The sequence below is a fragment of the Setaria viridis genome, chromosome 7, assembly GCF_005286985.2.
Source record: "Setaria viridis chromosome 7, Setaria_viridis_v4.0, whole genome shotgun sequence".
Lineage (NCBI taxonomy): Eukaryota > Viridiplantae > Streptophyta > Magnoliopsida > Poales > Poaceae > Setaria > Setaria viridis.
In genome coordinates this window covers 33,733,568-33,759,410 of record NC_048269.2, presented here as the reverse complement: position 1 = coordinate 33,759,410, position 25,843 = coordinate 33,733,568, and the positions used below count along the sequence as shown (strand labels likewise).

At 45.1% G+C, this 25,843-nt stretch overlaps 3 protein-coding genes across 7 annotated transcripts; all 3 read left to right on the top strand.

The window, feature by feature from the left end:
* The first annotated feature begins 802 nt into the window (after positions 1–802).
* On the top strand, positions 803–4,192 carry LOC117863507 (uncharacterized). The gene is made up of 6 exons (XM_034747235.2): positions 803–1,201; positions 1,597–1,779; positions 1,925–2,050; positions 2,143–2,337; positions 2,906–3,073; positions 3,554–4,192. Exons 1-6 carry the CDS (start codon positions 803–805, stop codon positions 3,917–3,919), a joined length of 1,437 nt encoding a protein of 478 aa, XP_034603126.1. The 3' UTR covers positions 3,920–4,192.
* An 8,278-nt stretch (positions 4,193–12,470) lies between these two features.
* LOC117865751 (uncharacterized) lies at positions 12,471–14,637 on the top strand. Its single transcript, XM_034749995.2, has one exon. It carries the CDS (start codon positions 13,119–13,121, stop codon positions 14,064–14,066), a length of 948 nt encoding a protein of 315 aa, XP_034605886.1. The 5' UTR covers positions 12,471–13,118; the 3' UTR covers positions 14,067–14,637.
* Positions 14,638–15,513: 876 nt separating this feature from the next.
* Positions 15,514–23,135, top strand: LOC117862991 (uncharacterized). Of its 5 annotated transcripts, XM_072295247.1 has the most exons (8): positions 15,514–18,501; positions 18,596–20,623; positions 20,778–20,861; positions 21,062–21,135; positions 21,803–21,898; positions 22,281–22,390; positions 22,493–22,576; positions 22,674–23,135. In XM_072295247.1, exons 4-8 carry the CDS (start codon positions 21,129–21,131, stop codon positions 22,776–22,778), a joined length of 402 nt encoding a protein of 133 aa, XP_072151348.1. In that variant the 5' UTR covers positions 15,514–18,501; positions 18,596–20,623; positions 20,778–20,861; positions 21,062–21,128; the 3' UTR covers positions 22,779–23,135. The 5 variants fall into 5 exon arrangements, with proteins under 5 accessions (XP_072151348.1, XP_072151350.1, XP_072151347.1 ...); XM_072295249.1 differs by having other exon boundaries at positions 15,514–20,623; positions 21,065–21,135; XM_072295246.1 differs by having other exon boundaries at positions 15,514–20,623.
* Positions 23,136–25,843: the final 2,708 nt, after the last annotated feature.

Sequence of the window (25,843 nt, the reverse complement as noted above, 5' to 3'; positions counted from 1 at the left end):
AGGTGTTCATGATATTGATATCCATCACTAAACACATGGCAATAGTTTGGCTTCGATGTGAACCTGCCAAAGGAACGGAAGTGATTGGTTCAGTTATCAAGCAAAGAAAGAAGGTATTGAAATGTTTCATGACAGACGCACTAAGCCAGATGGTCATGACAAGCGTAGAATGAAATCAGATTCATACGCACATATACAACCAAATTATCAAACAGAATGGAATCAAACATTTCATTTCATTCAGACATCAGATTTGGAGACAGTCCAGCGTAATAGTGTTTGCCTGCCTGATGACCTCAGATTGAACAGTAAAAAACTATCGAGCTTCACAAAACAGCTCGGGGTTGTTCGATTCCACACATCGCTGAGGCTTTATAAGATGGGACATAAGACAGTTCCATTTCGTGAAGAACAGGCAGCATGATATACATGCGACTTAATGGACCTAGCAGGTGCAGTGACGGGGGCATTTTAGTAAGCCGCGGGCAGCACACTGATCAGATAAGGTAAGAAATGGACAAAGAATTGATTAGGGAGGGGAAGATTTGAGAAAAATTGGTAAAGAAAAAAAAACCTAGGGCAATAGGGGAACTTCCTCACCTTGAGCGGCGACATCGATGAGACAGAAACCCAAATCAAATTCAGGCGAATCTGCTGCGAAGACGACGGAGGAAGCCTCCCTGTATTGGATTGGTTGGATTGGGGATTGGGAGGAGGATGTGGCTGTGTTCTTCAGCCTCTGTGCCTGCCTCTCGCTCGATCCGCTCTTCCTCATCCCGCGAGGGGGAAGAGAACTTGGGCCATGCCCCGCGCTCGACTAGTAAACTTGGGCCCATCCCGTTGGTGTTGGCCCATCTGCCCAAACACCAGCCCAGCCCAGGCTTTCTGCACTGGTCGTCGTCGTCGAAAGGTCGCGTTGGTGTGTAATGGTGGTGGGGGCGAAGTTATGCACAGCCTCGCTGTCACCAGCCTTCCACCTTTTTTTTCTCCTTTTCCCTGGAGGAGGGAGAATCAAGAGTCGCCAGGCCATCACCACCACCACGGCCACGACGGATCGCCGATTTCATCAAAAGTCGGTTGCTTGATTGATTCTCTTCTCTGGCGGCGTGGCTTGCTGTGCTGTGTGAAAGCCTCCCCGATCCCCATGGCCTATCGCCGGAAGCAGGGCGCCGCCGACGATCACCGGAGCTCCTATCCTCAGGCACGCACTCCTCTCTCCCCTTGCCTCCCCCTCTGCCCTGTTTGCTTGCTAGTTGGCTTCCTTGTAGCGTACCGTACCCTTTCTTGATTGCCGATTCCAAAGTGTTGCTACAGTCAAATCTAAGTCTGATCGAGCTCCGCTCTTTCATCTTGCGCTGTCTTGATTGCACGAACAGAAATAGGACCAAAAGAAAATTGCTTCATCAAAGGCCATCTCCTTACTTCAGCTCATTCTTGAATACTGTGGATTGTTGAGTTCCTGATTATTAGATTAGATGTCCTGAATCATGACGCATATGCCCTGTCGGTGATCTGATATGCACAATCGGCTTGTTTCTGTCACAGCACCAACGGTAGCCAGATGGCGTAATGTGTCGATTTGCCTTTAATTTGTAGGAATCTGCTTCATCATACAGTTACACATCGTTCAAAACCATAAACGAGCCCAAGCTTGGATTGTGGCAAACTTTGGCAAGCAAAGCCAAGGGAATTCTCGACGAGGACGCCTTGGCGCATAAGTTTGAGGACTTCAGGAAAGAACGGCCCCGCAGCAACTCCGGTTCATCCAGTGGAGATCAGGTAAGGCATCAAGTGTTCCTGAATATCTCAACATACAGACAGTCACAAGTGAACTTCTCGAGTATGGCATCGTCTCTCTTTTCAGTAATATAATGTTCGGAGCTGGCATTCTGCTTACATCTCTTGTAACTTTCTGTAATTTTAGGCCCCTCAGTCTCGCTGGTCATTTGAAAACCACTGGAAGACAGGAGAGGCTGCAGCTCGAATCAGGCCAGAGGCTCTTTCTGCTTCTGTCAACCAGCTTGGTGGAAGAATAAAAAATGCCTTGGAAGTAATCACTTTTACTTACCTCTGTACAGCTATTTTCCTTCAGCCCTATAACCCTCTGGAGAATTAACAGTTGTTGCTTCCTTGGTTTAACAGGAGGGACTCACAATTGTGGATAATAAGACATCCAGTATCATTGAGGAAACAAAGAAAATTCAAATTAGAAGGAAGCCTACCAGTTCCAGTTCTTATGTGTCGAATTCAGCAGTACATACAATCAGCACTCTTAATCTCTCATTGGATCAAGATAAATCTGCAGCTGAGGAGACTCAATTGAAAGCTTCCCGCGACGTAAGGTGCCACATGCTTATATCTTGATGAAAAATATGTTATTGTGCCCTGTAATTATACCAAAAACTCAATGCAGAGAAAGTATATTTTCTTTTACATGGGAAAAAACTGCAAAATTTAGTGTTCCTTCTATTCAGTTGAATTCCTATGTAATGGGTTAATTTTATGAATCGTTTGCATATTAGTTCTCAGTATAAATAAAGGAAAAAAAATGGGTATTTGTTTTTCTGCTGAGAGATATGTCTACTTCATTGCCCTTTACTAAGTCTTAAGCTCTTGGTTATGGACTAATGGTTATTAGTGTGGATGAGAATTAATAATAATGGCTGCTTAAGTTGCCTAATGTTGTCTTATTTGATTTCTAGCGTAATCTAATATAAGTACTGTGACCATCTAATTGCCACCGTAAGGGCTTTTCTCTGGTCACAATGAACGACCAGAATAAGCAATCTTCCACCTTTCGCCATGGTTATGTCTATGGTTCAGGAAAGTAAATATATGATCTTTTTGTGTAACTTGCGGTGCTGATGTCTTTCTCTAATTCTCTTGCCTCCTAATTCTTTTTCAGGTTGCTAATGCAATGGCTGCTAAAGCAAAACTTCTACTCCGTGAACTGAAATCCGTTAAAGCTGATCTAGCTTTTGCAAAGCAGAGATGCGCCCAGCTAGAAGAAGAGAACAAGCTGTTGCGAGAAACAAAGCAGAAAGGGAGCAAAACTGAAGAGGACGATGAATTGGTAATCTTTTTGTGATCAAACTTATTTGTTTTCTTGTTGAATTTCTTCTCGTGAATTACATACATCTCGATTTTCTACTACACCAAGAATAGTGAATGGGTGGTAATTCATCACCAAATTGATAAATTACACTCTTACGATACTTATGTGCATAAATTGATAATCCATCACCAAATTTCTGTTAATGTTCATTCCATTTCTGAACACTTTGCATGAAATGGTCGAATTTTCAGTACATTGCCTCTTTTGAAAACTCAGAATTTTTTTGAAACCCGATGAAAACTCAGAATTGCATACATTTAGTGTGGTTGACCTCATTCATATGAAACTATATTGTACAGTGATGAGAGGTCAAGGCCGTTAACTGCTGGTGCTGCCAGCTTGTTCTTAACTACATTTGTATAGAACATGTGAACATGGTTGTCTTTGATATTCTGAAATTTTCTCTCCGGACAACCCGTTGTTGAAATATTGAAACAGATTCGTGTGCAATTGGAGACCTTACTGGCCGAGAAATCAAGGCTGGCACAGGAAAACTCGACGTATGCCCGTGAAAATCGCTTCCTGCGTGAGATAGTAGATTTCCATCAGTTCAGCACCACGCAGGACGTTGTCTCCTTGGATGATGGCGACATGGAAGACGATGACCCAGAAGAGGACAGCAACCTCATGTACACTGAGAATCTGTTACCTGTAGTTGAAGAAAATTCAGGAGATGAAGAACTCTCCCCTGTGCCCTCGAGGCCTGAATCTCCGATGGTCGGCCCAGAGCAGCCATCATCCCCCATATCAAGCAACTCTCAGAATCCCTCAAAGCCAGATGCATCAGCATCTGACACAGCTTGACACATCTTGTTTGGGATTTCAAAGTGGTTTTGGTGGTGCTCTTGTGTGCATAAAATTTTGTCCATTCTTTGTCCACATTGGTTTGTTGTAGTTACAGATCTGTTCTCATGTTTAAAGTGTATAGTTTTGTTTGGTCGGTTTTTTAGTGAAAGCGGACTCGTGTGATTATGGGGAGACTGTAATGTGCATTGTTTGGTTCGTATGTACAGTGTACCGATTATTGGTTAATCTGACTGTTGAGAATATGCCAAATGAAGAGCATTTTGGTTGTTAGTACTTGCATGGTACTAATTGTGATGCCTTCATTAGTTCATTGCATCTATATGGGCGTACATCTTGCATGGCGAGTAAGAGTTGTAACTTGTAAGGACAGAGATATGAAGCCCGGTGTGTGTTGTGAGGCAGCCAGAGAACAAGTTGTTCAACGTTTCTGACTGACTCTCTGTTGGAGGAGTATAAGTGAATTGCCCACCTTTCCTTATCAGTTTAAGCTTTTGGGTTGAACTGGTTGGTGCATGCAACTCAATACTCTCAATCTCCTTCCGACTCAGCCAATTTTAGGTTGACAAGGTAATCAGCAGCATAAGCTAGCAGAAGGCGTGATTGATATCATCTCAGCTCAGAATTAAGGAAATAAATGTTGCATTAAACCATGTGAATTCATGTCGGAGCGCTGCATTTCTGCATTAACGAGAGAGGGGGAATTAAAGAAAGAATGGTCCATTTTGCATGCTGCATGAGTTGATGCAATGCAAGCGACCGATCGTCCATGCTGGTGTCCACCAACCAGACAGTTCGTTGGTGAGGAGTTGACCACAGGGCACAGGCCACGACCATCCTGCATTCAGATGATACATGATCATATGAGTTCATGACACAGGCCAGAGCCAAGAGGCCATTCTCCAATTCATCCATGTTAGGTGAAGCAATGCAAGATCCAAGACGAAGACAAAAATACTTTGACAAGCAACAACTTTTCGATCTTGTTGTTTTGTGCCTCACATTTTCCAGTCCCGAATTGATGTTATAATTTGTCGCTGTCAACGCGGCTGGATCAGACAAAAAGGAAAAGAAACAGCTGCCAGCTGCAATGCTGCAGGTGCTTCCAGCTTCCATTCCACCCAACGAGTGCCTGCAGTGCAGGTCGATGATCTGATCTGAGGGCTAACTAGCTACTGTAACTAGCTAGAGCAGCTCCAACACCAGCTCCGTCTCATCAGTGCTCAGCACTGAAGAATTAATTCTGCCACGTGTTGCAATTGCATCTACGTGGATCGTCCAATCATGCATGCTTCAGCTGGCCCATGGTGGTAGTGTACAAGTAAAGATACCATTACCAGTTTGCTGCCGTTTCAGTATCTGCGCTTCATCTTTTTTGGTGGGGTGAGAGTTACTCGGGTTCCAAAATGATAATAACTTTTGTACAAAATCTAAAGGGACTAAATGCATTTTTTTAGAGAGAAAGGGGATGCATTTCTGACAGATGACATGAAACATGAAGAACGAGTAGACCAGAAGCGCTCTCTGAAGTCGATCTGAATTAATTTTCTTTTTTCTTGGTCTCCCCGGCCATGGTCCTTGCAGCAATCCCTTGGCCAAGAAGACAAACATAACATACAGATGATTGCATCCAATGGGGAGACAACATTGATGGCAGAAATTATGCCTCCATCAACCCTTCTTCTCACCCAAAGGACCACGCATATGCAGCATCACTTTCTACCCGTCTGCATTTTATACCCAAATTCACACTATAAACTTTAATCAGGATGTATAGTAGTTTTTGTGTACCATGAAAAATCTTGTTCATTTTATTTGTGCTTAATATATAAACTGTAACACATAAATAAATTCACGTATATATGCTGCCTCCACTCGTATATGTATCCATGATCCTTTTTGTTATTTGCAGATAAGGTATTCATTCAGGTTCACCAGAGTCGGCAAAAGTAGCACCTGGTGTTTTCCTTTTTGCGGCATGTGTGTGTGTGTATGACCAGCTCCTTTATTGGACTGTCACTATCACTATGATTTTTCTTCTTTAGTACAATGATATGGTGTTAAGATTAAATAGCAACAGTTGACCAGGTAAAGGACCATATATATATGAGATATCTTATTAATTGTCAAACTGCATTATTAATTATTGGTGGGAGAATACTGAAAAAAATGATTAGAAGAGTGGTGAGACACTACAAAATCATACGCTGATGTATATGATTGTGGCCACTCTGGTTCCTGTTAGTTGTGGACTGGCCGCACTACGGGAAACTTTAAATTTGCCGAGTGTTTTATTTTTGCCGAGTGTTTTTTTTCGGACACTCGGCAAACAAGCTCTTCGCCGAGTGCCAAGCCAAAAACACTCGGCAAAAAAAAACACTCGGCAAATAGTGGCTTTGCCGAGTGTCAAATAAAAAACACTCGGCAAAGAGGGGGGTTTGCCGAGTGTCAAAAAAAACACTCGGCAAAGAGGGGGGTTTGCCGAGTGTCAAAAAAAACACTCGGCAAGGAGGGGGGTTTGCCTAGTGTTTTTTTTGACACTCGGCAAAAAAATAATTTTTTTTCTCTTTTCACCATGAAATTTTTTCTACTCCCCACATACAACATTTGGTACTCCATGTTAAAATTTGGTATATTTTTGAATTTATTTGCTATATTTAATTAATTAATTGCATTTCAAGGGAATTTTTGGTATAAGTCAAATTTGAACTGCAAGTGATTCAAATTATGGAATAAAATGAGTAGAAAAATGATATTCATGTTATTTGTACCAATTTGAGACCTGACCCATGAAATGAAAAGAAATTTCGAACATCTTGTTCAGGAAACACGACCATGAACGTGTCGCAGTAGTATTTTTACATTGTAAAAAAAATAATCAAAGTCTAAAAATCTTAAGATTTGTCATGATGTGATGATATAATACGTGGAGGCTGTGGAAAAAAATTGAGAAGGTTTTGCACATTTCATCATGTACGATGATTACAAATCGAAGCATCTCAGAAGAAGAATAGTAACTTTAAGAAGGATTCAATAAAATTTAGAGTCGAAGTGACGGTCGAGTTCGGTTTGACTACAAAACTTTTTGTATAGTCAGTAGAAAACCTATATTGATTCGTGTGAAAATTTGATATTTTTTTAAAACTGTTGGATATTTTTTAAATTTTTTTCAAAAAACGTTTGCCGAGTGTCCTACGTTGGACACTCGGCAAAGAAACTCTTTACCGAGTGTCCACGTAGGACACTCGGCAAACCAAGTGCCCGGCCCCCTCATAAGTGCCTCCGCCGGCCCCCCTCTCTCACATCCCGGCCGGCCCCCCTCACTCCCTCCTCTCTCACTCCCCTCACTCCCTCCTCTCTCCCTCCTCTCTACCTCCCGCCGCCGCCCGAAGACCCCTGCCGCCGCGCGCCGCCCGGCGCCCCCCACCGCCGCCCGCCGCCCGGCATGCCGCCCGGCGCAGCCCGCCGCCGCCCGGCGGCCCCGGCCCCGCCGCCCGCCGCCCCGCGCTCCCGGATCCGCCGCCGCCGCCCCGGCCCCCGGATCCGCCCGCCGCCCCGGCCCCCGGATCCCCCGCCGCCGCCCGGATCCGCCGCCGCCGCCCCGGCCCCCGGATCCGCCCGCCGCCCCCCCCGGCGCCCGGCCCCCGGCCCCCGGATCCGCCGCCTGCCCGTCCCCTCCACCGGATCCGCCGGCGCCGGGGCCTGAAGAGAAGAGGAGAGGATGGTGGCGGCGGCGGCGGCGGCGGAGCAGTGGCGCCCGTGTATGATTTTTTTTTATTTTTTCAATAATTGTTCGCCGAGTGTTTTCTGGGCACTCGGCAAAGTCTTTGCTGAGTGCCCGACACAAGACACTCGGCGAACTATTGTTTGCCGACTCTCACAAGACACTCGGCGAACTATTGTTTGCCGACTCTATATTTGCCGTGTGCCGTTTGCCGAGTGTTACACTCGGCAAACGGTTCGTCGAGGGTATTCTGCCCTTCGCCGAGTGCCCCTGGCACTCGGCAATTTGACTGTGTCCCGTAGTGCCGGTTGCATTTGACCATCGATCATCATCCAACACTCGTGTAATCATGACTATCAAGCATAAACTTTCTGGTGACTGTGTAATGGTTCCTCGGTCATGGAATGCAAGTCAAATGGATCATGGTTCCCCGTCATGATCACTACTTACAGATATGCTCCTTCCATTTCTTCTAGATATAGCTGCTAGTGCTATGTGTCTTTTTATCCCTTGAAGGCTTGAGCACTAAGAGAGAGCTACTAATAATGATATTAAAAAGGCTATGCACAAACACATTACTATATATATGAAAGGAATGAAACAAAGCCTATGAAGTAGTAAGGGTCACCTACGTTGCGTACGTCACGGCCAAGACATCATCACGTCATCATGTGTAAAGGAGCTATGCAGAAGCTACCTTCACTCTTGAGCAAAATCAGATATGGTGGCCTAGCAGTGGCAAACAACGAACAGCACGGATTAGCAAGGTTCCAAGTGGAAATACAATGCAACTTGTGGTTGTGGGCCAGGATGGAACCTTGCGCTAGCTAAGATCCAGCAAGGACGTACAGTTATGCAACTTCAGCAACTCTCTTCATGTATAGTAGAAGTGGTGTACAAGTAAAGATACCACCATCACCAGTAACCAGTTCGTTGCTTTTTGTTTTTTTACGAGTAATCTCTGCTTTGTCCCTGTTTAAACTTTTAGATGAAATAACTTTTAGCCATATTTCATTTCACTGCACAACCTTCAATTCGAAACTGGTTTGTTACTAACTTGCACCACCTCCGAAGAGAGAGGAGATTATATATTTGTATTATTATTGTTCATTTTCACGGAGGAGATGCATGGGATCTGCTAGATCGACAATGAGCTAGACATTTTATTTCAAAAAAAAATGACGATGATCTATCCAGCAGAAATTAAAGCGTTCTACTACATTTGAATTCTCAATTTCCTTGCAAATTAAATTAAATTGCAATAGGCCAGCATGCCATCTCCAAGAAGACAAACAAAACATCTCCGATCCACTGGTGGATGCATGCATGCCAAATTGATGAGCGCAATAATGCCACCATCAAACATATAGGACCAGTACTAGATGCCATGCACGCACCCATCCATTAGGATCTTGACTTCTTTTATTTCTACCTACCTTTGTATTCCCTCCATCCCAAATTACTATTCGTTTTGAACTTTTCTAGATGCATAGTTTTTCTATGCACATAGATATATATTATGTCTAGATAGTGCCTATTTGGTTCATAAGTCCAAAGTTTAGTTCCTGTCACATCGAAAGTTTAGATACTAATTAGGAATATTAAATATGTTAATTATAAAACCAATTGCACATATGGAGGCTAATTCGCGAGACGAATCTATTAAGCCTAATTAGTCCATATTTTGATAATGTGATGCTACAGTAATTATGTACTAATCATGGATTAATTAGGCTTAATAGATTCATCTCGCGAATTAGTCTCCATCTGTGCAATTGGTTTTGTAATTAGTCTATATTTAATACTCCTAATTAGTATCTAAACATTCAATGTGACATGGACTAAACTTTAGGCTGTGGAACCAAACACCCCCTTAGAAAAGCCAAAACGAATAGTAATTTGGGATGGAGGGAGTATGCGTTTGACGACGACCAGTTCGATCCACACGAAAATCATAGGAGGGGAAACTTAGTACATAGTACCATAGCTACACCTTCATATAGTTACACCTTTTGTAGACATACAAGAAAAAGGCAGTTCCAATGACCTTCCTTTTATATGGATGCCATCTTTGAAGAAAACAGTCTTGCTTCTACTCCCTCCGTTCCAAATTATAGGTCGTTTTGGCTTTTCTAAGTTAGAACATATAAAAGCCAAAATGACCTACAATTTGGAACGGAGGGAGTACTTGTTGTGTGTTTAACCTAATGCATACCACCTCTTTTTTCAATAGTGAGATATTAGGGTTTGCAAAGATTAATCTTAGATTTTTTTTACTGATAATTAGTTAAATTACATGCATATTTAGTGTATAAATTTTGAATGCATCCACATATTCGTACTTCACACACCTTTTAGGATGATAATTTTTGTTGCAATTGATAATGATATATTGCGAGCGAAATCAATGACCAAAGTATACTCAGGAGATTTTTTTAAAAAAAATCTTAATACACTCTATAAAAAGAAAAGGAGAAAGTGTTACATAATTAAGTCACAACATCTCCATCATGCACTATGCACATTTTATTATTTACATATCAGATTCAGCAGGACAAAAAGGCAGTACATGCTGTGTTTTGCATCTTGTGTGTTAGATGACCATTTCCTTTATTGGAATGTCACTTTCAGAACTGCTCTTGTGTTTTCCAAAAAGACTATGCTCTTGTTAAGAAAATGATTTGGTACTTAAAATCGCATTGATTGACTAGGTGAAGGCAGATATTATTGTACACTATTGATTATAATTGTCAAACATTATTATTGGGAAAATACTGATAAAATTAATGATCTAGCTATAGCACGATCTTCAAAACTAACATGAATCCATATGTTGTCATCTTGACACCTTTCAGCTAGTTGAGTTGGTATTGTTGGAGGCACTCTAAGCATGGGTTTGGTTTTGTAACGACGTAGGTTGGAGCTGACCCACTTTTGTGGGTTGGAGTCGACCCATCTCGTGTTTGGACAAAAGGGATGGAGAGGGATGGGTTGAACCCAGTTTTTTGTTTGTTTGAGGGGTTGAGAGGGATGGATGGATGCCATGTTAACACCGTTAGCAACGGGGTCCACCTGTCAACTGCGAGCCCCACCTATCATCCTCTTTTATTTTTTTTCCATGTTATCTTCTTCCTCCCCGCACTGGCCCCCCGCCTCCTCCCCGCCCCGGCGCTGGCCGCCTCCTCCTCAGGCGCCTCCACGCCGCCCCGGCGCTGGCCGCCTCCTCGCTGCCCCCGCGCCAACCCCTGCCTCTTCCCTGCCTGCTCCCTCCTCCCCACCCCAGCGTCGACTGCTGGCTCCTCCCCGTCGCCCCTGCGCAAGCCGGCTCCTCCCTGCCCTGCACGAACACGCTGCTCAGAGAAACGGAGCAACAACGCCGTCCATCTGGGTTGGAATGGTCCGCTTATTTTGGTGGAATCCATCCAATCCGGATCTAGAGAGTATATTCCCTTCTAGGTCCAACCCAACCCACATGCCTTTTAAACCAAACGCGGGATGATGTGGGTCGAACCCGTTCCGACCCACATCGATCCAGTAACAAATACATGGTAACACACGTGTAATCACCGTTCACACTATAATATCTGATGATTGTAAGGATTTCACGTTCGCTGAATCCGCATGAGCCATGCGGCACTGACCATCACCGCGCTATGACCCAGGCACTTCTTTTAGATGATGCTCTTTTCATTCCTTGAGCTGTAAGAGGATATTAGTCATAAATAAGTACATAAGTACACATAATAATGAACCAAAATAAAATGCCCATTAGATCGCGTCATATCTAACGTCATTTTGTCATACTACATAACATTATACACCGCAAAAAACAATATTATTACAGGCAGCTAAATGCCATTTGCAGAGGCAGCAAGCGTGCATCTACATTGCCCGCTTGTAGAAATTACTAGATTGGTGAAGAAAATATAGATAAATATAAAGAAACTGGAAAAACTGCACAAAAGGTTTGAAGTTGTTTCTCTGTCGGAAACCCCATCTTTTTTATTTTCTAGCCCTTTTTGCGAAAGGTTCTCACAAATACGCTCCTGGCGGAACCAATTTTAAAAATGGACCCTTGGCGCCATCCATCCTGGCGTCAAGGTCCATGCGCAGCTGCTGACGCGGATGCCGACGTGGCGGGAGCTTGGCGCCATCCATGGCGCCAAGTCTTGGCACCGTGGATCTTGACGCCAAGCTTGGCGCCGTAGGCCTTGGCGCCGAGCAATTCCTATGCCTCCTGACGTTTCGAACGAAACAAGTATAATTATTCCGAAGAGTGTGCAACAAACTATGCTCCAGTTCAACTGGTTAGGACGTGGGCTTCTTATCCTAAAAACCTGAGTGGGTTTGAACTAGCCGGTGGGGCACAGCCGTGTAGTCCCACTTGGCAGGTGAAAGGCACTCCCATCTTGTGACTTGTGAGCCATGTCGACTTGTGAGCTTGTCGCATCGCATGAGTTGCTTGCTGGCAGGACGCTTGAGGAGCTGCCACGCACACGGGCCCACAAGTCAGAGGAGCTTGACTTGCAAAAACGCCCCTGGCAAGAATCGAAACGTTAGGAAAGAGGACGTGACAGGACAAAAGCGGCAAAAGGCAATAGGCATGCTCCTCCCTCAGACACTGACAACGAAACCCATAATTCCTTGGGCCCACTTTTCAGCGACCGGAAACGGTCATCTCCACGCGGAGCAGCCGCCCAGGGGCAAACCGGTAACTCCGCGTGCCGCGCCAACTGTAAGCCCGTGTCTTTTATTCCCGGGAAAATAATAAATTTTCAGTAAAACCCCTGGAGAAAAGAAGGAATTCCCATCAAAACCCTTGGCTCTGTCTCGTGCCGCCTACAGGGAAATCTTCCCCAAGAGCCTCCTGTTTCTCTCTCTAGCTGCCCTGCAATCTCGCTCCCTCCTCGTCTTCAATCCCCAACCAAACCCCTCTCCACTCTCACTCTCGCCAGCGTCGCAATCATTCGTGGGGGCGCTGTGCTGCGGTGTGCTTTAATCCCTCCCCTTCCCAAATTTCTGTGGCGTCCAGTCTCTCTGCTTGGATTTCGCCAGGATTGAGTAATCGCCTCCCTCCTCTTCTCCTCCCAATTTCTCTCTTTTCCATCTGGGTCGCGTCTGCTTCTTCCCGATTTGGTGCCATCCCACCACCTCTTGTTGGACTCCGTCCTTCACACCTGTCCTCCTCGCTTCCATCGCCATTGCCGCTCTCCCTTTCTCTCTGCTAAAGCCGCCTGCTTTCTTGGACCGGCTCGGGTCGGGGCTCGACACGGCCGGGCGTAAATGCCCGTCCGTGCGGAGGATCCCAGCCTTCTCCGCTCCAAATCTTGTCCTTGTTCCCCCCCAATTAAGAGCAGGACAAGATTCTTCGACGATCCCTAATCCTAGTAGCCAGAGATGACAAATTCGTCCTGACTACTCTTGCCCAGGCAGGCTCTCCGGCGGCGGCTCAGCTCTGGGAGCCGCCCCACTGCTATGGGCTTCTTGATCTGCGCCTGCCTCCTCCAGCTCCTGCTCTTGGCCACCTCTTCCGGGGTGGCGGCGCAGTCGCAGCCGCTCTCGCCTGCGAGGATCCTCGACGCGACGCTGCAGGACTACGCGTACCGGGCGTTCGTGCGCCCGCGCACCGGCATTGTCTACAACGCCACCCTCCCCGCCAACCTCACAGGCATTGCGGTCTCCGCGGTCCGCCTGCGCAGCGGCAGCCTGCGCCGGAAGGGCTTCGCGGACTACCTCCAGTTCGGCATCCCCCCCGGCGTCGTCGTGCAGCCGCACGTCGAGCGGGTGGTGCTCGTCTACCACAACCTCGGCAACTCGTCGGACCGCTACTACCCGCTCCCCGGGTACACTTACCTCGCGCCGGTGCTCGGGCTGCTGGTCTACGACGCGGCCAACCTGTCGGCCGTGGGTCTGCAGGAGCTCGACATTATCGCGTCAGGGAGTCCGATTTCTGTGACTTTCAGCGATGTCAGGTCGGTGCCGGCAGGCAGTGCGGCGCCACGGTGTGTGGTGTTCGATTTGAATGGCGTGCCGCAGTTCCGGGACCTGGAGGCAACCAATCTGTGCTCGACGTATCACCAAGGGCACATCTCAATTGTGGTGAACTCCAGTGAGATTGCTCCGGCTCCTGCTCCACCTGGCACAATTTCCCCTCCGATACCGACAGAGGGAGGTCATAAGAAGGGAAGCTCAAAGGCGTGGAAGATTGCCGTCAGTGTGGTTGGGGCTGCCGTAGCATTGGGGCTGTTGGCTGCGCTTTTGTTGTGTTTGGTCAGGTACAAAAGGGATAAGAAGTTGGAGGTTATGGAACGGAATGCGGAGGTTGGGGAGACATTGCGGATGGCTCAAGTTGGACGGACGCAGGCACCTGTGGCCTTAGGGACACGGACACAACCGGTGATTGAGAACGATTATGCTGCATAGTATTCTTTTGAGCTTTTTGCAGAGTTCTAGTCTAGTAACAGAAAGGCTTGATAGTTATGGCTAGCAAGGGGGGCGTCCATCGGTTGGTTGGGGCAGCAAATTTTCCATATCCATGAAGGCGATGCTAACGGCTAATTTCAGAGCTCAGGTTCTGCTCCATGAGGGTTCAGCACATTTTTTTGGTGGGTTTGTTCAGAAGGTTACATTTTGGACTGCAAGCAATGGCTATTGTTCATGTTCATAGTTGCCATGTTCATATGTGGGGAGTTCCTTTCATCTCCAAGCAAGCAATGGAGGGGAAACGTTTGTCGTGTCAGATTTGGAAGCCTCAGATATTTTTTTTTGGTTTGATGTATCCAAAAGAAAATGTGCTTGGCAATAAAGCTGAGGTAACATTCATTGCACATTGCATCGTGCTGTGTTGGAGAAATTCATTCATCCAGTTTCAATTTGACTTCATTTCTTTTCCTTCTCCATTTCATGTTTAGACAACTACTAAGATGATGTAGTGATGTACATGTTTACTTATCTAGTTTTGTGGTAATTGATCTGATTCTGATAATTTAGATTCCATGGTCATTTGTTTTTAGTGTATTTTCAGGCAAATTTCCATTGTTGTTTGGGAAGCAACTTAATTTCTAATTGTTTTTCTTTTCATGATCTAACATCGCTCTTGTTAATGCCAGTTTTGTCAAATTCCACTTTTAGTGGTTGAAATGTAGGAACTAGAAGATATGTTTAGTGTAAGCATAACCAGTTGGCAAAATAAATAGTACTTAAGCAGAGGAATTCAAGAATGCTCTGTTAGAATAATTCCTAAGCTCCTCTTTTTTTCTTCTCTTAGTATTCTGGTTTTGTCATCGATTGTCAAGTTAGTTATGAGTATTGCGAGTTTCATGTAGAGCTGTCAGTGGGGACCTAGATGATCAATGAAGAAAAGATGCGAGTAGGAGCAGTGTGCAAAATAATTAAATAAATATGAGTTGAACAGAAGGATTAAAAAATACTCTGTTAGAAAAGTTCCAAAGCTTATCTTTTTCTCTGGTAGTATTCAGGCTTGGTCGTCAATCGTCAAGTTGGTTAGAAATATTTTACTTATAATGTAGAGCTGTCAGTGGGGACCTAGACTATCAACAAAGAAAAGTAGATGCATACATTTATACATTGAGTCATTTTGAACTCGTTACAGAATTTTCTGTGTGAACACTGTTAATGATACTGAGTAATGAAAAGGAACCTTTACCTATGGAATTCCATGCTGTTTCTTTTGCTTTTGAAATTTGAAATTCTAGTCGGGGGCATGAATCTTCTGATTCTCTTAAAGTCTAGGTATCAATATGTGAGCTGGCCACAAGCTTTAAGCCGCTCACTTTCTGAGCACGCACCGTTTTTTTTTTTTGCGGGGGGGTGGGGGGTGGGGGGTGGGGGGCACTTTGTTGTTGCATGTTCAGTTTCATTTTAGAAATCATGGGAGCATGAGGAAACTGAGATATGGCTTGTATGTGTAGATTGTAGTTTGGGACTTATTATGGCTGGGAATATGATTGGCACTTCGAATTTGGTACACATGCTGTGGTGTCTCAAAGTTTGAGTTCCTTTATTCTTTATTTAAAGGAACATGGTATAGTGCTGAAATTTTAAGCAACCTTGAGTAGCACTAGTAAATTAGTAGCACTTGCTGCAATCACAAGCGTGTGTATGCATCTAGCGAGTGATGATACCTAGCTGGACAGGTGATGCCAAGGATGGCAGCCAGAATGGATTTTGTAGTATATGTAGTATCTCTCAGCTGTAGGCAGAACAGACAGAGTGCTGGTTGTGGGCATCATGGGGAAGGGGAAACCAAGTGTCGTATGGTTGTTTGGCTGGAGAAAACAGCAGCTGCGGTGCCTGGGCTTTGCCGTTGTTTGTTTCTTCACATCACAGTCACAGGTTGTTCCATGATGGAGACGGAAGAAGCTAGTGGCATGAGGAGCTGGGGAAACGGGGTAAAAAGTTTTGGTTGTTTTGTGTGAAGGCTTTTGGAGATTGCTGGCAGCATTGCATTGTAGTGGAATCTTTGCTGTCAATTATGAGACTGTCACTTTAAAAGTAAACACGCAAACAGTGTAAATCTTTTGAATTCATATTTAGATTGGGTAAGCACATGAGGATAGTCACTATGTGATGGACATAGTGTAGATCCTGCGGTAGTATTGGGATACTAGCTTGTGTATGGCCAATCTGAAAGATGAATCATGGCAATCACCTGTAGGTGTAGACCCTTTTACAGTTCACATTCAAAATTAGATACACACATTTAGGATCAAATCCCATGGTAGTACTGTGGTACACCTTGTGTATGGCCAATTTTGAAAAATGAACAAAAGTTGTCACTGTGAAGGTGAAGGTCATTTGTTGTAAAACTTGATATTGGATACGCACGTTGAGGATAATCACTATGTATACCACAGTGTAGATCCCGCAGTAGTACTATGGTACTACCTTGTGTATGACCAATATGCAGAGTTTTAGAAAAATTTACATAAATTATGAGGTAATCACATAAAATATTGCATGAAGATGAATTAAGCACTTGGAGCTTAGTATATATAAGCTAATGGGCTTAATTAAAAGTGCAAAAATAAATTGTATAGAAAAATAAGGTGAAATATATTGTTACTGGGAATGTCATATGACAACACTTTGAACAATATATTCAACACTTAGGTCCTGTTTGGATACTCCGGCTAAAGTTTAGCACCTGTCACATCGAATGTTTAGATAATAATTAGAAGTATTAAACATAGACTAATTACAAAACTAATTGCACAGATGGAGTCTAATTCGCGAGATGAATCTATTAAGCCTAATTAGTCCATGATTTGACAATGTTGTGCTACAGTAACCATTTGCTAATGATGGATTAATTAGGTTTAATAGATTCGTCTCGCGAATTAGCACAGGGTTCTGCAATTAGTTTTATAATTAGCTCATGTTTAGTCCTCCTAATTAGCATCCGCATCTGATATGACACTACTAAAGTTTAGCACCTAGAATCCAAACAGCCCCTTAGTGTACATGTTATTGTGAATTGAAACACTTTGAACGATGTAACCATGGTAGTCTGTGTTATTGAATGCCACGGAGCAAACTCTTTGAATGGGTGTTGATACCACCCGCTAAAGTTTAGCACCTATCATATTGGGTGTTTGGATACTAATTAGGAGTATTAAACATAGGCTAATTACAAAACTAATTGCACAGATGAAGTCTAATTCGCGATACGAATCTATTAAGCCTAATTAGTTCATGATTTGACAATGTAGTGCTACAGTAACCATTTGCTAATGATGGATTAATTAGATTTATAGATTCGTCTCGCGAATTAGCCCAGGAGTTCTGCAATTAGTTTTATAATTAGCTCATGTTTAGTCCTCCTAATTAGCATCCGAACATCCGATGTAACACTGCTAAAATTTAGCACCTAGTATCCAAACACCCCCTGCCACTAGCAGAAAATATAGGAATCGGAATGTGTGAGAATTTACTGTGGTAAGCTTATCTGCAACAGTACATATTATGATGCAATTTCTGATGACGCATGGTCTCAAAAATATTTATTTACATAAGGTAAATATTGTCCATCATAATTTACTTTAAACACGGAGTTTAAATCTAACATTTACATGAGGTAAATGTAATACATTGCAGTAGTATACTTACGTTAAAACCTAAGGGTGAAGACAATAAGTATCAATAATTCAAAGAAAAGATAAGGATCCTTGTGCAAAATTGCATAATCTTGTCCATTCAATTCCTTCTCACGGACGGTTTCGTTCTCTCGGAAGCGTCGCTTGGTCACGGGCGTGCGGTTCGCCGGCCATCGCCACCGACGGGGCGACGGGGGCCAGGGCGCTGGGGCCGACCACCACAGCCGCCGCTGCCGGGCACTCTGCCGTCATGCCGGGTGGACGGGCGCTGCCGGCGCAGGCAAGGCACGGCGCGCGTGCAGCAACATTCGGCCAGGCTCGTGCGAGCGTCGCCGCAGGCCAGGAAACGGGTCTGCCTCCGTAGGCAGAGCTCGGACGCGCTGGCGCCGCCGGCGTGGGCAGGGCGAGCGTCGTCGCCGCAGGCCAGGAAGTGGGTGTGCCGCTGCTGCCGTAGGCCAGGCTGTGAAGCGCGGGTGCCGGCAGCCACAGGCACAGGCCGCGGGCACGAAGCCGCTTAGGAGCCGCAGGCCACGGGCGCCTCCGCCGGGAAAACTGGCCGCGTGCTCCGGCCGCCAGGGGCAGCCAGCCACGGGCGTGGAGCCACCACCGCGGGCGCGGAGGTCGCGCGGGCTGCCTGCCGCGAGCGCTAGCTTTGCGGGCAACCGCTGCCGTGGGATGGGCGCGGAGGCGCCCCCGCCGCCGCGGTTGCCAACGTCGTTGACGCGTGGGCATGGCAAGCTCCGGTAACAATTCGCTCCAGAGCAGTCAAACGAGTAAGAACCTTTTTAATGGAAAAACTCCACATTTGTTCTTACCGTGAACATTCGTTCTCTGAAGATGTGCTTGCCTGAGATGGAGGACCCGTCCCGTCTCAATGGTGTTCTTGGATCGACACGGCTTGCGAGTTCTCCTTTCTGGCGTTCTTGTCGAACTTGTGACGAAGATGGCTTGGCGAACATCAACCATGCTCTTCTTGTTCTTCGCTGGAACGGCCTCTGCTTCTTCCCTTTCGAGAGATTGCAGAGAAGAGCATCGTGCTGATGACGTGTTTAATGTAAAGTGCTTTGATGTAAAGCAAGGGACTCAGGAGACGAATGAGAATGAAAACTGTTGTAATTTTATTGATCCATGATTATATATATATATATAACTATACCATATACCATATGGTATCCTGGTACGGAATATATGGTATCCTGGTACGGAATGAGCTATTCCGTAACCCGATCCCACCCGCCGGACCACGCTCGCACCTATCCTCCCGCTGGTTTTTTTCTCACCCCGCATCCCCGATCTTTTTTTTCGAGCTTTTTTCCCCCGAACGTGGGTCGTCACTTCCCCGTTAAGTCTCCCTTCCGTTCTCGCCGCCACTCGCCATCAGCTGCCGCCGCCGCCTGCCGGTGCTTGCTCGCTCCCTGCCCGAGCTGCTCGCCTGGGACGGACGCGGAGCCCCTGTTCTTCTCTTTACTTCGTTTCCAGTTATTTGCGGAGTACCATGCTTAGACGTTCGGAGTGACTTATAAGATTTTTCCTCCTAACAAGAGCTCACACTTGCTCTTGCTAATATCCTGATTACTACTACTATTTTGGATCCATATTTAAGTTGATGGCTGTTTGGTTGGTTTCTTCTTAAGTACATTCTGAGTTCTAGCCGATTTCATCTGTGGGTTCTTCCATCCAGTAATATACAATGCTTTGCACAAGCTTGATTTGGTTCAGTCACCCTACATGCCCATCCGTTGGTGGAAGTTCAATCTATTTTGAGTAAGGTCTCAGCTAGATGTTGGCCCCGTTCATTTTGCAACTTCAAGCTAAAGGTGCACAGACTACATTTGCAGACTTCCTTCTAATATCTACATTTCCAACCTGACTAATTTATCTTGCAAACTTCATATTTTTGAAATAATTGTGAATGTTTCTCCATATTTAATATAGTGGTACATATCTTTGTTTACGGTCTAATTAATAATGTCCTTCATTAGGATCTGTACTAACGTAATATGGTTCCTGATTTGGTATAACCTTTAGTCCCCCTTACTGATTCATTTCTGTCTCAAATTCCAGTTATAAGCTAGATTGATCTCAAATTCCAAGCTGCATTCTCTTATTTAGTTTTGTTGGTAATCATGCTATTGATCTCCTGTAGTCAAGCTTCTTCACTGCACTGTCTATGCCCTCATCTTTATTTTATGCAGACTCAGAGATTAGTCCTTCCTCCTTCTGAACCTTGATCTGCAACTCCCTCATTTTGGACTTCCATCTGGTGCATTCCCATTTTTTTTTTGGATCAAAACCAAGAAAAGATGGTGCTTCTTTTGTTCTTGCTAATAGAGAAAATCTGAACTGACGTTGTTTATCTGAACAATTATTGTTGGAACTGGAGCTTCTTTCTGTTTGCTTGCTGTTTGGTCATTTCTGTGGCAGAGCAAGTGTCAAGATTAGATCTCTAGTATCTGCATTGAATTAGCTACCTCGTAAATATCGGCACAACCAACATGTTTAGCATTTGAATATGTTACCTTTATAGTTTGCTTTCTTTTTATAATTGATTGCAAGAGTTCTTAATATCCTTATTATATTTATCTCACCCCTCTCGGCTTACATTAGAATCTGCAGTTGTGAGGGTTGTCATCCATATGCACAGCCTTTAATTGTTTAGGAGTCATCTCTGTTTTCGCTTCACGCTGTATTCATGAAATTTATTTTTCAGATCATGTACCATCGTCTTCTAGATTGCCTGACAGCAACCATGATATGCATAGAATCAACAATCTCATTGATGCCATCTATTGGGAAGAAAAATCAAATCCTATGCATACTCTACCCGCATCAGGCACTAGCCAATCTGAAGACCTGGCCAATACTGTAAGTTACATTGCTGAGGTCGTTATTGTTCAGTTCGCGAATTTTTGTACATTGTCTTCAGATTCTAAACTACGCTATTCAGTTCATAAGCTGCAAAAAAAAAAAGATTAAAACTGCTATTTTGGTTGTTTGTTTGACTTCAAGAATGACGCAGATCAGCAGAACCATAGGACCAAACTTGACGTCAGGCGAGTGATCTGGATGTCTTTGCCCAGTGACAACGAACTAGCCCTAGCAGGTACCTCCGTGCGCACCATTCTCATCTGGATGGTGTGCTCTGGTCCTAAATTTAATCTATATAAATAGAGCCATTAGTATGTAAAATGTTAACCGAGAATGCCTGAAAATTCTGCTTGAATTTTGTAGTCCTGATTTCTTGTCTAGACGACCATTTAATTGTTTACTCATTCACTTATTTATGTTTCCATGTTGTCACAGCAGAATAAGCTCTACAAAGATCCTAGGGAAGTAAGAGGACATATTCTCTTGTGGACGTGTGCTTAGTATGGTTGGTACGTACAAGTACAGCATTTCCTCGCTGAAAGGCAATTGAGGCTTGGGGCAACTTTCTTTGTGCTTGTGCATGAACTGTGAGGTTCGTGCAACCAAGCATGTTTCACTGTTTAGACATCTCAGCGACAAGCGACACCATGATTCTTGCTTCACTTTACGCTCGGCCGTTTTTGGATCCTTTTATTTGGATGAATTGAAATAGTAGTGGTCCTCAAAATTCATACAAGCTGAAATTGCTATTCTGATTTTTACAATGAAGCTGTGTGTTATCGCAAAATCTTAGTTCACTTTAGGTTCAGTTTTTGAAATAGATCTTAGGTTTTCAGAACTTTGTTAATGCATCCTTGAAAACTGCCACTTTTTCCATATTAATACAATGTCCTGTAATGCACCCAAGGGTCCTGTTTCCAAACCTCGGTAAACTCCTGCAAGCCATTCAAAATTGACTCCGTTGGTTCCTTTACCATAGAAATGGTCAAGATAAGGCGAGTTCTGCATTGAGCTTTCCAAGCAATGGTGTATGCTTATCTATGTTTTGTTTCTGCAATGAGATCCTAATTTGCATAGGACAATGCTAGTGCTAATGAATCTTTCTATTTTTATTTCATCAATGCTTTCTGATCACATTCTCTATATGATTTCATTTTATTTTACTAATACTGTTAGGCTTTGCTCCTGCTTCTGCTCATTCCACATTGCAAGCTGGTCATTCCAAATTGCTGCTCACCACATTGGAGGAAATCATTCAGCTTCAAATCAAAGGTATAAAATTGAAATCTGGTGTTTCTGAATGTGGTAGGTTTGGACTTTTTGCATGTTTTAAATCTATCATCTATATATGCTAATTTATTAAGTAGATTTCAGTTCCTCCAAATGAAATGATCCAAACGGCCCCTTAGGTTTATTTTTTATAATAGATAGATCTTTGGAGAAGAAATCTGCTACTTCTTCCATATTATACAGCTCTTTTCAAAGGGCTGCCATTCAATAATTTCTTTTAGTTCCTATCTTTGCGACTTTTTTGTGCAATCAGTATCGATATTGCTGCTATTTCTTATCTGTTTATTGTTGATTCCTCAAAATAATCTGTTAGTTCCTAATCATTCTTTTAGAAGAAAATAATGTGTCTTAAAAGCCGAAGCAGATGGAGTGTCACTGTTGGGTGGGAAAGATATAGCCTGCCGTCTCCCGGAGACCTGCTCAAAGCAATCAGATTGCTGCAAGGATGCAGAATTACTAATGAAAATGATGGTAGTAAGTATCTTTCTCTTTCAGTTTTCTTCACTGTTTTTCACCCATCCATATTTTCTCTAATTCTATTTTTATGTTGTTGTTATAACTGTATTATTCATGCAGGCTATAAGGTGCAGGAGCTCCACCTACCTGGAGTGGTCTCCAAACACAAATCAGTTGCCTGAGAAATGTTCAAAGCATAAACAGGTCAATATGGCAATCATTTTCATGCACTAGCTGTAACTAGATAAATCTTTGTTTTCTGTGTTTGGGTTGGTAACTGTATTTCCTTTTCCTTCTGCAGAAGAGTGTAGAGAATTATGCTCGAAAGAAGTGTTCTCAATTGGAGTTTCCTTTCTCTCCTCTGAAGATGTATTTAGTTTTTCTGCTGCACCTTCTTAAATTCTAGTGGCTAACTCTTAGCACGCAATGGTTAGGGCCTTTCATATACTGTTTAGAATCCTAGCTGATGGTGGCCTAGCTAGACCTTTTTCTCTTAATCTTTCTGCTCTGTAATTCTCTGAATGCTTGGAAATGTAGAGAGTAACAGGAGCTGATGTCCCCAGGAGCATAAGAACTGCTAGTAAACCATACAGTAGTTTAAAAGATCAACTAAGGGGGTGTTTGGATCTTTAGTCCGAACTAAAATTCATGTCACATTGAATATTTGGAAGCTAATTAGGAGGACTAAATATGAGCTAATTATAAAACTAATCACACAGATGGAGGCTAATTCCCGAGATGAATCAAGCCTAATTAATTCATCATTAGCATATGTTTACTGTAGCATTATATTGTCAAATCATGAACTAATTAGGCTTAATAGATTTGTCTCACAAATTAGCCTCCATTTGTGCAATTGGTTTTGTAATTAATTTATATTTAATACTTCTAATTAGTATTTAAACATTCGATGTAAGTTCCTAAAGAACCAAACGGATCTAACTAATTTGCCATCTAGCACTCGTGGAATGTTTGGTTGCAGTTTACCAGGCGAACAGGGCTTTCTTGCATCTGATATAGGCCTGATATAGGCGCTGGAGCCGGGCTCGACCCGCCAGCAGCCATTCCGCGCGCGACGCGTGGGGGAATCAGATCGGCGTCGAGCGAACCAGGCGGGAGCGCGTCGCCTATACCTGCCACGCGCCCGCAGACGCTGGGGCCAGGCGGGCCCGGCGCACTGGCGCGGGACGGAGACGCGTCGCGCGAACCAGGAGGCGGGAGCGCTTCCGCCTCTGCCATGCGCCCGCGGCATCTGATATTTGTATTTCTTGTGTTGCTTTGTCCAGGAGTACATGAACTGCTAATAGACCATGCCTTGCGTATTTGTATTTCTTCTGTTGCTTAATGTTCCCTGCCAAGGTATCTCCTTCCCGCCCTGTTCGTTTGATGTTGAGATGGGAGGGATTGAAGGGGGTGGAGGAGGATTTTGACTTGTAGGGGATTGAATCCCTCTCAATCCCTTCCACCCCCCATGGATTTGGGATCAAAGGGGTGACAAGCGGGGAGGCTCCCCTTTGCGCCATGCGGGACGCCGCCGGGGTGCTCCGCGTCGTCAGTCTTCGGTGCCTCCTCGTGATGTGACTTGGATTCTGCGCGCTCGGTGTCTACTGGCCGGTCGCCCTCGGTGCCGCGTTGCTGCGCACCTCCGAGCCCGGCCCAACCGGTTTCCCCGTCGCCCGATCAGGCCTCTCCGCCGCCGGCCGCGCCGCCTCCTCCGCCTGTCGCTGCCGTCGCACCCCGATCATCTTCCCGCGATGGCTCTGATGACGAGCGCCTGCTGGAGCTGGTTGTGGTCTCACGCTGCGTTGAGCTACAGGCCGCTGAGGATGCATTGTCGGACGCCATGGTTGGGGGGACTAGGCCGGAGGTCTCGCCGGCCATGGTCCGTGATCATCTGCACCAGGCCTTAGGGATTGCTGCGGTCGCGGTGTCCGTACACCGCCACGTCCCGGAGGACTTCATCGTGCGCTTCAGACGATTGGAGGACCTCGATCTGGTTCTCAGCACGCCGAATGCTGAGGGCATGCCTTTCTCCTTGATCTGGAGGAGATGGAGGCGTACGTCGCGGGCATCGGCGGGCTCCTTCAAGTTCAGAGTCCTTGTGGGAATGAAGGGGATACCTTCCCATGCACGATCGGCTTCCACGGTGCAGCTCATCCTGGGGTCCTCATGTGCCAAGGTGGAAGTGGCCCCGGTCGCCGTCGACGATGACGACGAGCGTCAATTCTTTGTTGCGGCTTGGTGCGTCCACCCGCAGCTGATTCCGGACGGGAAGATCATGGCGGTGCCGGAGCCGCAGCCGCCGCATGTCGTCCAGCCGCCTCTCTTCCTGCGGGAAGAGGAGCCCATAATCTCTGAGCTGCCCGCTCTGCGGTATCTAGTTCGCCTGAGAATCATTGAGTTCCAGGACTGGCGGTCTCCGATCACGTCGTCGGACGACGGCCCGGGTGATGACGACGATGATAGTGGTGATAGTTGTCACTACAACGGTTACTGGCCGGGCGTTGATGATCGAGGCCGTTCGTCTTCGTGGCCGACGACGGTGCGCGTCGCCGGCGAGGGGGATCCAGGGGTCGGTTCGGGATGGGGCCCCACATTCCGAACCAGAGCGGCCTCCCGTTGCTGGTGGGCCCCGCGTCGCATGTCGCAGGAAAAGAGGCACACGCGTCTGAGCTTTTGGCCATCGCAGCGGCGCGAGATGCGAGTGATGCATTACGGGCAGCCCGCAGGAGAGTCGACGCCATTGTTGCCATGGCGGCGGAGGATAGGCGGATCTGTTGGTGTTCCTCTTTGGCAGATATATAGATAATCAATGAAGCTTCCTTGACCGACGTGTCTTATTTGCATTGGTTCAATCGGCAAAGGTCCTGCGCGCAGACACACCTTGCCGAGTACGTATTCGAACATGGCACCTAGCCGGCCTTGTACATGCACGTACATGTATCTTTTGGATCATCTCAACAAGACGAGCGAATTGCTCGTCCACGGTTGACTTCCGTGTTCTTATGGGAAACGACAAGAAGTTGGTGTCGATGAGATCTTGTGGTGCCGTTTTCTCATCTTGTTCTTTTTGTGTTTTTGTTGAAGATTCGGCCTCCTAGTGCTCTTTTGCTTTTCCTGTGGTATGCTTAGGGTTTGGTGGATCAAGAGTGGACTAACCACCCCTCGTGCATTCTCCAGAGAAGATTCGGGTTGCCTCGGAATCTTCCCTGTATTATTAGCACGAATAGTAGCAGCGATCTGAGCAAATTGTGTTTCTATCATCTTATTAAAGCTCAATTAATTTTTAACAAAAGAAGTAAAACCGTCTATTTTTGAATTAATATTTTCTAGCATTTGGTCATTAGAAGCAAGTTTCTTTGTAAGATTTTCATTTATTTTAGCTTGGCCTAAAACTAAATCTTTAAGGGAAGGTTGATTCGAAAAATTTGAATTGTAATTTGAATTACCTCCCTGGTATTGTGGGCGCGA